At 36.2% G+C, this 12,130-nt stretch overlaps 1 protein-coding gene across 2 annotated transcripts in view; it reads left to right on the top strand.

Moving 5' to 3' along the window:
• LOC143254284 (transmembrane protein 201) overlaps positions 1-12,130 on the top strand; it is a 30,215-nt gene that overhangs the window by 9,669 nt on the left and 8,416 nt on the right. For both annotated transcript variants that reach the window (XM_076509187.1, XM_076509189.1), the window contains exons 6-8: positions 738-938; positions 2,177-2,427; positions 9,360-9,632. In XM_076509187.1, coding sequence (XP_076365302.1) covers positions 738-938; positions 2,177-2,427; positions 9,360-9,632 — 725 coding nt within the window. The remainder of the gene's footprint in view (positions 1-737; positions 939-2,176; positions 2,428-9,359; positions 9,633-12,130) is intronic.

Below are 12,130 nucleotides of genomic sequence, written 5' to 3'. Positions count from 1 at the left end.
GGACTGTACATATTGTAGTTTACTTTTAACATGAGTTTGGTAGTAACTGAGGGAAATAACAATTGTTTAATGTTATTTCTGTTCTGTTATGATAATTGTGTAAGATAAACTTTCTATATATATGATTAACTGAACTTTCTAAAAGTAGAAGACTTCTGTTACATTGTAGTATTTATACAGCAAGGAGTGAGGGAAATTATTTTATAAATAACTAATTGCATTTCTAAAGAAAAGCTTAAGTGCTTCACTGTTGGGATGAACTGGAAACTTAGTATACAAGAAAGTCATATGTAAGTAAAACAAATCTAGTTGAAATTCTATATACAAAACACTTGTAAGATGGCTAAAGCAACACATTTGTCCCCTTTTTCTTGAAACCAGTGTTATGGTTAAAATCATATGAAACAAACTTTACAGCAGTCACAGAAATTTTGGTTTCATCAACAACCTTTAAAGACTAGTGTTGTACAATTATCTTGTGCTTAACTGTGGGACATTGATTATTTGTAAAATGTTTTATCGTAAGTTTTCTTTATGATTCATCATTGGCTTATGGTATCGTAGAACATCCCATAAAGATTAAAAAAACCAGTCATGCATTTTTAAATGCTCAGTGATATTATTTTCATTTCCTATTGAAAGGACTGCTTTTGTAGTAATAAGAAATTTTTATTAAAACAAAACAAACGTGTTTTTGCAGTAATTTCAGATTGTTAATATTTTCTCTGATGGTTAAGGTTACGAACAGTTGATGCTCTCTGTTGTGCTCTGTGGGTAACTCTCCAAGGATTATATTCTTCAGTTGTTTCTGGATTGTTTACCGAACCAGATCTTCACCTCCTTCGACTTACGGTCATCCTGGTTACTGCCATGGTATCTTTCTCCAGTGGGATTTTCAGAATGCCCAGAATGGTTAACCCAAAGCAAAAATGGTTAAAGTAAGCAGCCTTATTGCTTCTAGATAGTACTGTTGTGTGTAGGGCTGATTTTACAGTCTTGTGGGTTTTTTAAGAAGGAAGAGCCACGTGTAACTGTTTATGGATTAAAAAGTGTAAAAGATTTGTGAACAGTGCTTAAAAATAATGTGAAATATTTATTAATAGCTGTTTATGAACTCTTGAATTCCAATAAGGTATTTTTTAAGGTTGACTTGTAATGGAAAGGATAAGACACTGTATGTTTGTAATGTGTTTAGATATACACTTTTTCACTGTAGAAAGTTTTTGAATAATGTGATTTTTGTTAAGTTTAATAGTTGAATGCTGAATTTGTTGATTAAATATAAGTGTTTATAACAAAGTTATATATAATTATTAACAAGACACGTTGTTTTCAAACTCACTTATGCTGGGTCTTGGGGAGGTTCATTGGCCTTTATCCTGTGTTGGAGAAGGAATGTTGATTATAATCCAAACCTATTATCTACAGGAAGTTTGGCACTCTTTTACTAATAAATACAAGTGTGTTGTACATAAAAATTTGGATGGTTCACAAAAATGTGTATTCAGGATGTCTGTACATTGCTGATGTATCTGTGACATAGAGTCACAGGCAAAGTGACCATCATGTGAAAAATACACTTTTGCATAACTTCTGGAACCTTTGAAATGTATATACAGATTTTTTGGTATCCCTTTACATTGTATCATATAATTACTCCACTGTGAACTTTTTTAAATGAAGAAACTGGGGCAAAATGAGTAGTTGGTAATTATGACAACGTGTACATATTACCAGTTTAGATGGTACTCTGTAGAAGGTATACTTGACCCTCACTCATGCAGATTGGGTTAAAAAAGAAAGTGTTTTATAAAATAGCATGACACCTTTTTACCTTTCTGTCACTGTAGTAATAACTATTTTGTGTTGAATCACCTTATTGAATAAACTTAGTTATTTGGGTAAACTTACTCACGAGTTTCTTGTATTCTAGAAACAAGCAATCACTCATACATTGACAAACCATTTTTTTTAGTAAGGATATTAACCAATGTCAAGAATGAATATAATTTTCTTTATCATTAAAAGAAAAAGGCATCTTTGTGTAGTTAAATATTTTTATACTAATTTTGAATAGCATCACTTTTGTTTACTTTTTATAAAGGAAGAGATTTAACCATTCATGTTCAAGTATGACAGAGACAAGAATGTGTGATTCTCCTATTACTTATTTCAGCAAGGCAAATCAACTGACCTCATCCAGAAGAAAAATTAAGGTTCTTAATAGGTCATCCTCATCCTGTGGACATAAGAGCATAGACAACCTTTCTCAGAGTTTTGGAACTAAACAAGCCAGCCAATCATTTACAAATAGTTCCACCTGTAGCTTCGGAACTGATAGAAATATCACTGCCCATCATTCTCTTCATTTAGAGCTAGATGCTTTACATATTACCTCACCTGGTTCACTTGCTTCAAAGTTACAAGGTAAGTGGCATGTTAAAAGTATGTGGTGGAATAGATCTTTCATTTTTTATTTCTGCTGTCAAATTCTGTCAGTGTAATCTGTTTGTTTTAGTCAGCCATGTTCACTTACTTGTTCATCTGTTTGATATTGTAATATTATAGGTACCATCTGTGGGGATGCATATGTCATTGGTTGATTTTATATAAAGCATTTTTAATATCAGATTTAGTATTTGTGTGTGCCACGTAACTCAAACTGCTTGCTGTACAAATTTCTGAGTGGTACAGAAAGAATCGTTTCAGGTCCTGAGGATTGCACACAGATAAAATATTTCATCCAACTTCTTTGGGAGACCACAACTTCCTAAAAACATGTTAATGTGAATTCTCCAAAAGCAAATTCCAAATGTGGTATTGATTTATGTCAGAATACAAATAAATAGGCCAATTAATTACTGTTCATAACTTGGTTAAAGAAATTAAACTTGTGTTATAGTTGTAGTGATAATTAAACTCAAAAAGTGTAAAAGACTAATTTGGGCATTAAATTTGCATCACAGTGACCTTGTAAATGTGGGCTTGTAATCCCCAGAGTTTACTAGTGTCTGATAAAATCACACCAGTTTAGGCTACCTGTCTTCTTAGTTTCCTCAGCATTTGCTTATGAACTTTGAACATTTAATGAAATTATCCATTGATCTCTTCCCCTTTTAATTTCAGATCTGTGAAATTGAATTTAAATTAATGATAAGTTCAATTTGCTGAAACTAGACACAATTTGGCTGATTTTACTTTTTACTTTTTTTTGCACTCTAAAACTAAAGTTTTAAAAGATTTAATTAATGAGAAAAATTTGTACAGTATGAAGACATTAAGTAAGAATGTTTTTAGTGAATGTGTTAGTTTTTAATTTAATTCATAACACTAATGGAATTTCAGTACTTAGAAGATGAAAGTTTATTTCAATGACCCCTCAGTGTGGATTCCTGTATGTGGTGAGGGGACCTCCCAGGGAAGGTTCTGTTCTTTCAGTTTATCTCCTCTGGGATCTAAACATCCACCCACTGGTGTTTGTGTATAGTGCTTATGAAACCCTGGCATTGCTGCAGTGTCCTTGTTTGACATTTTAATGCGTCCCCTCATAGGGCTCCAGGGTGGGTGGGGTCAATGGGCACCATAATTTTCCTTTATTATGGATACTCCAGTTAAAAATTTTAATAAAATAGTGAAAAAACAGTCTACAGATAAATGACCACATCTTGAAGATTCTGAGCAGCAATCTTCATCATCTGTACCACCTGTTGTACCTCATTTTCTTTATATTGCATTCACTTTCAGACAAACCTTTAGGGCAAATGTCTCTCTTTTTCATTCAGCAGGGACTAGAGGAACTTGCTGGCTCTCCAAAGTCAGTAAAGAAGCTTCAGTCTGGTGACATATTGGTGGAAACATCCAATTCTCAACACAGTGAACTCCTCTTGCATTCAAAGGCAATTGGGAATATACCTATTGAGGTAACACCTCATGCTACTTTGAATTCATCATGAGGAGTTATTGTTGAGATAGATTTGAAGATAGATTCTTCCTGGTTTCTCCACCTAAAGAGTTTCTGCAGTGAGGCATATCTACACTCGCAAAGATGGAATTACGATGCCAACCAGTGTCCTCTTTGTGACATTTATGTCACCACGTCCACCTGCCACCACCAAGACAGGTTATCTTAATTGCAGGGTACAGTCATACATTACAAACCCTTTCAAATGTTTCCAGTGTCAGTGGTTTGGTCATGTTGTGGTTCGTTGAGGTGTGCTTGTTGCTGTGGCAATGACCACGATGCCAACAAGTGTGAAACAGAACCTCATTGCATCAGTTGCAATGGCTCTCACCCATCCTACTTTTGTTCTTGCCTAAATGGTTGGAAGAAAAAGGTGTAGTGTTTGAAAACAGTTCATAACATTACTTATCCTGATGCTTTAAAATTGCTGTCCACCACCTCATCTCGTATGTATGCTGCTTCACTTCGTTCTACAACTACAGTGGGAGTGCAGACAGATCTCTGTGTCTCCAAAAGAATCATTCTCCAAACAAATGGAAAGTCTTGTGACCTCCGTGGTTAAAAACGTTGATGAATTAACTTTAACATTTATCTCTGGTCTTTACATACATTCCAACAAACCTCAAGATCCATATCCTATGGATCCAGGTATGGGCATTTCCTTGGGTACATGTTATTCTCCCACCCAAAGATGCAAAACAATCATTTGTTCACATCATCAGTCTCTGGAATCCCCTACGACAGCAAAGAGCTGTCCAATCGACCCAGGGCATGGTCCATGGAGGTCGATAGACCTCCCTCGAATAAGGACAGAAGGGTTCTCTGATATTGATAAGAGGGGTCGCTCTGTGAGCGTATGCTCTCTCATCACAACCTTTCTATTTTCAATACTGGTTCTTCTACTTATTTTCATGCATCTAGTCAGCCATTTACTGCTATTGATCTCTCAGTTTGCTTCCCTTCATTATTCTCCCATTTTTCATGGAGGGTTGACAATGATCCACAAGGCAGTGATCATTTTCCTACAATCTTGAGAGAGACTGGCCATGGTCAATGCCACCTGACCCGCATGCCCCAGTAAAAGCTAGATCAGGCAAACTGGCCCTCTTTTGCTGCTCTTGCAGAACTTGTTCCTGCCATCATGTGTAAGCCATCAATAGATGACCAGGTGGCAGCAGTAACTGATTGTATTATACAAGCAGCTGCTCAATGTATTCCTAAAACCTCGACACATTTTCCATTATATCTTCATCTATGGTGGAATCCTGCCTGTCACGTGGCACGGAAGGCTAAAAAATGGGCCTGGGATACTTTCCGTAGATATCTCACACTCTCGAACCATATTGCTTTCTAGTGGGCCTGTACACATGCTTGGTGGGTAAGACATCAAAGCCAGAAGGAATCTTGGATTAAGTTCACAACCAGCATATCTTCTACTACCAGTTTTAAAGTCATATGGGACAAGATTCGAAAGTTTAGTGAGCAATATAATTGTCTCCCTCTTGATCTTGCTCTCTTATAGCCAGTAAGTAGCAGATACTCTAGGAGAAAGCTTTTGCCAGGTTTCCAGCACTTCTGCTTCTTCTTCCACCTTCTTAGCTATCAAGACTCTGGCAGAGTGATCACCTCTTTCCTTTCAAGCTGATTGTCTCTATGACTATAATCGTCCCTTTACACTGGTGGAACTCAAACTGGCAGTACATTGGTTGGACCTGATGATATACATGACAACATGCTGTGCCATCTATCTCTGGCTTCTCTTGCTATTCTTCTGATTGTTTGTAACTGATTCTGGCAGGAGAATGTTCTTCCTGATGCCTGGCATCAGGCTATGTCTTACCTTTCTCTAAGCCTGGAAAGGATCTCAAGATTTCTTCAAACTACTGTCCAATTGCTTTGAAGAGTTTTCTCTGTAAGATCTTAGAGAGGATGGTTAATACTCATCTTGTTTGGTTCCTCGAATCAAACAACTTCCTCTTGCCCACCCAGTGTGGGTTCTGATGACAGCTCTCCACCATGGACCACCTGATTCAACTTGAAATGTCAATCAGAGAAGCCTTTCTCAAATGACAACATCTTGTATCAATATTTTTTGACATTGAGAAGGCTTATAATACAACATGGAGGTATGGCATTTTGTGAGACCATGTGGATCACATGGCCATTTACCCATTTTTATTTAAAAAATTTTTAATGGACAGGAGATTCCAAGTTTGTGTGGGTTTGACACTTTCCCATTCTTTTCTCCAGGAACTTGGAGTCCCTCAAGGCTGTGTTCTGAGTGTCACACTTTTCAGTTAAAAAAATTAATGCCATCACTGAACAACTTCTCACTGTTGCAAATTAGCTCTGTTGACAACTTTTACATCACATGTCAGCCATTGAACATGAGGTATGTTGAGCAGCAGCTACAGACTGCCCTCAATTGTTTACTGAAGTAGACCACAGCAAACAGCTTTAACTTCTCTCTCTCTCTTAAACCATTTCCATACAATTTTGCTGCCAACGGGGTATTCACCCTGATCCTGAACACCATGTCGAAGTTGTGCTGCCTGCGGTCCCTGAGACAAAGTTCTTGGGGCATATTTTTTGACTGTAAGCTGACCTTTATACCACACATCAAGCAGTTTTGGGTCAAATGTACAAGAGCACTGAACATCTTATGTGTCCTCTCTTCCACCACTTGGGGAATGGATTGATGTTCTATGCTAAAGATATATCGTGCTCTGATTCAATCGAAACTCGACTATGGATCACTGGTCTATGGACCTCGGCCTTAAAGATGCTGGACCACGTTCATCATCTTGGACTTTGGCTCTGCACTGGGGCTTTCTGCACTTTCCCAGTTCAGAGCTTATACATAGTCTCATGATTCTTTGTACCTCCGCTGTTTTCAACGGTCATTTCTGTATGCTTTGTAACTGCTTCTTACCAAAGCATCTCACCTGGGGTTATGTTTTCCTTCCTTGGTGGGCCATACTTTTACAGAACAGATGTTTTGCCATTGCTCCTTTTGACCTTCGTATCCAGGTGCAGTTGGATGAATTGGGTCTCTCCTTAGATAACATTGCTGTATCCATTGGTCGGCCCATCCCACCATGGCTTCTTACAGTCCCCAACTCTGACCTATCCTCAAGTCATCTGAGAAGAGTAGACACTCCTGATTGGAAATAATGTCTGCTATTTGCTGAACATCGTTCAAACCATCCTTCCATTCCTATTTATACAGATAGTTCGAAATCAGGTGATTGTGTGGGCTCTGCCATGATTTGTTGTGGTTTGGTGGTTGAGTGCAGAATCCCCTCTACAGCTTCTGTGTTCACTGCTGAACTGTATGCCATTTCTCTTGCCCTGGATCACATAGAAGCTAAGCAGTACTTAAACTGCATGATTTATACTGACTCGCTTAGTCCTCTACTGGCCCTGGAATCACTTCATGTTGGTTCACACCTTGTTCTCGCCGATATTCAAAACTGACTGGCCCATTTCTCTTTAATATCTACTTCTATCCAGTTTTTCTGGATACTGGGCCACGTTGGTATTCATGGGAAAGAACTTGCCAACACTGCAGCTAAGTCTATCTACTCTGGTACTATCACTACTGTACCTGTCCCATACTTGGACTGTGGTCCTGTATTCAAGGCTCAGCTCCGTGCCAGCTGGCAGTCAAGTTGGAGTGAGAAACAAGCTTTTCCAAATAAAACCCTATATTGGACTCTAACTGTCTTGCTTCCGTAAGGATCAGAAAGAGGAAGTTGTTCTGACAAGACTACGCATTGGTCACAGTTTTTTAACTCATCATTTTCTTTTATGTGGAACTGATACATTAGTGTGTAATTTGTGTAACACTCAGATCACAAATAGCTACATTTCACTTTCTTGTCATCGTGACGACTCTCAACAACGGCACCATTTTAAACATGTTCCGTCCCAAGGTTTGTCCATAACGTTACAGTGTTATTGGTGATTGGGACACTGTCCACCTTGGAAATGTTTTTAGTTTTTTAAAGGCCATTAATCTTTTAATGCCATTTAAGGTTCTTAATCTATACATTACACCTTTTTATTGTGGTTCCCTTTAAAAATCACAGTTTATCTAGTTCCATTTGAAATTAGAAATTGGCTGTAGCATTAAATAACTCACAACCAGGACTGGAAAGGTCAACTTCAGGTGACAAACTCTGCTGTTTGAACTACCCATTAGTCATCCTGGCAAGTTATTATAATTTTGGTAAACGTCTTTTAAAACCTTTTTCTTACTTTCCTTTTTGAAAATGGCCATAACGCCAAATAACTCGGAACCAGGACTGGAAAGGCTAACTTCAGGTGACTGGCATTGGCTTTTGCACTTATCTGTTTGTCTTCCTGGCGAGTTATGATAATTACAATTACGCTACAGAAAGTCCTTTACAACTTGAATTACTGTAGGTTTTCTCAACATTGTAGACTAGATGTAAACATTGGTTTTATGCTATTTGTTTTGTTTTTTTTTAAACTTTGTTTTACCTTAATTTCCTTTTATGAATTTTAATGAATTTACTTTTAGCTTTTTACTGGATGTTTGGTGCAGATAGCCTAGCTGCTTTGTGCCATAAAACATTAAATCAACCAACCAGCTATTTCAATGAATTATGGTTTTAGTTGGTCTAAAAGATCTGAAGAGTGTAAATCTTCAAATTTTTAAAAAATACCAAGTCTAGAAGATTGATTGAACTTCAATGTTTCAATATTTGTTATTTTAAAAACATTTTCTACATGTTTCTGACTCCTTTAGTTTAAATTTGATGACTTTATTTTCTTAAAACAAAAGTTCAGAGATGGTTTGAATGGTTAAGGAAGAAAACTTTATTATAAATGAACAATGTTTTTTTAGAAGATACCTATTTAAGCTACCTCCAAACTTCATTGTTGGTTTATGGTGAGCCACAGTATTTTTTTTTGGGGGGGGTGTTCTATATGTGACTAGGCAGTTTTAATGTAGTACACAATATTCTTAGAATTTTTTTTCATGTGGTATTGAGAAAAACTAAATCAATTCTTACATAATCTTTATAATGTTGTGAACTGTATGTGAATGTAGTACATAATCTTTATAATGTTGTGAACTGTATGTGAATGTAGTACATAATCTTTATAATGTTGCGAACTGTATGTGAATGTAGTACATAATCTTTATAATGTTGCGAACTGTATGTGAATGTAGTACATAATCTTTATAATGTTGCGAACTGTATGTGAATGGAGTATGTTTTTATATTTGGAAGATCTTGAGATCCTAGAATTTTATTTTTATTTCTATCTTGCCAGTGTTCATTAAGTAAAATGTTTCACAAAGTTTTTATTGGGTTTATTTATAGATTGTCCATGAACATGTTTTCACATGTGTATATATTTTTAGTTTATTCTGCATCTCCAAGACCAGTTGGCTTTTCAGCCTCAAAACCTCAAACATCCCTTGTGAGGCCAGCTCGGTTCACTGCTAAAAGTGTCACTCAAGCTTCCTGGGTAGCTGGTGGCTATTGGTCACTGCCTGTGCCACCTGTTAGAATGGAACATGAGTTGGGTCGAGGACTTCATTTTAACAGCTCAGTGCCAAGTGGGTTTGGTGGTCTTCTCACACCGCCACCTTCTTTATCGGGATCACAGGAAAGCCGTGCCCCGAGCCCTTCAGGTAACAGCTCTTTACCTTGTTATTTTGTGGATTAAACTTTATGGCTTGAATTGGTAGATAAACCATAAGTCGAAAAATAATTTATGATTGATATTTTTCCAATATTTTGAATACAAGATTAAAGTTCACTTCTTATTAACTCAAACTACACAAGCATAAGAATTATTGTAGCAACATTAATCAATATACTTTTAATAAATGTGTGCAAAAAAATGTATGAAACCTTTATATAAAATTTCATTTTTTAGTGCAGAATTCACATTCTGAGAGCTTTCGAAAATGTTTGGGGGATAGTGTTGACAGTTGACATAAGTGACATATGAGTGTTGACATAAGGCATCTTATGGAAATTTAAGCAACTTAAGAACTGTTTTTTTTTCTTGTAGTTGTAGTCTTAAAAATACATTTACATTGTTCTCTATTTTAGTTCACTAACAAAAAGTTCCAAATATTGTTTGAAGTTTTGTTTGTCCTAAACTAATAGTTTCTTGTTAATACCCACTTTTTTGATGGAACTGGTTTGTTAATTTTAGTGTTTTGCCCTGCCATTTGTTCATGTAACACAGATTACAATTGGTTTCTGTTTACCAGCCTGAGGTTCTTGTTGAGTAATGATATTCCATATTTATTCTTAACTCTCAGGCTTTTCATGTTTGTTGATAAGTAATCAGTAAAGAGGGTTCCTGCAAGCTAATGATTAATCACCAAAACTAATACAGACAACCTCCTAGAATGTAAACTGGTCGACAGACAACCTTCCGGAATGTAAACTGGTCGACAGACAACCTTCCGGAATGTAAACTGGTCGACAGACAACCTTCCGGAATGTAAACTGGTTGACAGACAACCTTCCGGAATGTAAACTGGTTGACAGACAACCTTCCGGAATGTAAACTGGTTGACAGACAACCTCCCGGAAAGTAAACTGGTCGACAGACAAACCTCCCGGAATGTAAACTGGTCGACAGACAAACCTCCCGGAATGTAAACTGGTCGACAGACAACTTCTTGCCCAGTTTGAACTAAACCAGTTGAGGAACCTTTTACACAGTTAGCATACTGAAAAAGTTAAACTTTAATACAACTATTATGTGAATCAATTGAGACAATCTCTTGTTCAGGTTGTACTAAATGTGGAAATGTCTCATCTAGTTAGAAAATAAGTCAAGAAACAACCTTTAACCCTATTAGAACTAAACTATTTGAGAGTTGTATTATCCATTTAGTTTCAGTGATACCATCAGTGACTTACCACATAAAGCATATATGTATCAAAGCTTTGAGCTAGTATATTAAAACAAACCTTGAGTTTGACATTTCTTAACTTCAACCAAAATCTTTAAGAACTAAATGAATATGCTTATCAGAATCATACATATAAACTACAAAAATAATTTCATGCATTGATAATTTCAATATGTGTAAGTAAAACCTGGATGAATAAAGCTAATGTACATTATAAAACTCGATTTATGAATCCAACCAATCAGTATTTAGAAAGGTATACTTTCACATTACTTGCTTAACATGTAAGTAAAATTCATATACCAGTTATTCATGAAGTTTAGTTTGTGTTGTGCCGTATTGATACCCAGGGTATCTTGTTAAGCTTAGTTTGTGTTGTGCAGTATTGATACCCAGGGTATCTTGTTAAGCCAAAGTGTAATGACATCTATGTTTATTCATTATTTAAATGGTATTACATTATGACATACATGTTTTCCAACAGCCAAATTGCCAATGTAGGGGAATCATTCAAAACTGATGTTATTGTAGTTTGACTAATTGTTTTTACACACAACACTGCAAAAGTGTTACTTAATATGATTTTATTTATTTCCTCTTACTGCACACTAGACTAGATGGTAACATTAGCACTTGGTACTGCATTCCTGTGGTAGGTGTTGTGTAAAAAGCAATTCATTAACATAATCTGACTAACTTAAGACCAATGTTCCCTTTAAGCTGTACAGCCACACAATAAGCAGTCAGATGCCAAGGACATTCAACTTTAATGATGCTGGCAGTCAGTGGGCCTAAAGCCCACATAACCAACTGGTAACATTGAAAAGCAGCCTAAATGATCCAATAGGGTTGATATAAAAATATCCCTACCCCCAATACTAAGTGGTAGTGCACATCTGCACATTGTCTTGATTGTGGTACACATGAAAAAATCATTCTGCATATGGATTGAAAAATATTAAAGGTAACATTCCTTTAGACCTATATTATAAAATAATACATTTCATTTATTTTGTCAGTCTGTTTATGCCAAAGCGATCATTGTGATGTGTTGATGGTTAAACATTTAAATAGTAATTTAGTCGTATCTCCGAACAACAGCTGGAACAACTAACAAACTGTAAGACACTTTATTTTTTATAGCTGTATTACTACCCATATTGAAAATCATATAAAGGTACTGATAAAATGTAAGTATAGAGTATTGTCATATTAGTACTAGCTTTTGGAACTGTTAATCAAAAGTATGTTGT

Source organism: Tachypleus tridentatus, chromosome 6 (genome assembly GCF_004210375.1).
Source record: "Tachypleus tridentatus isolate NWPU-2018 chromosome 6, ASM421037v1, whole genome shotgun sequence".
NCBI classification, from domain to species: domain Eukaryota; kingdom Metazoa; phylum Arthropoda; class Merostomata; order Xiphosura; family Limulidae; genus Tachypleus; species Tachypleus tridentatus.
This window is presented reverse-complemented; position numbering and strand designations above follow the sequence as displayed.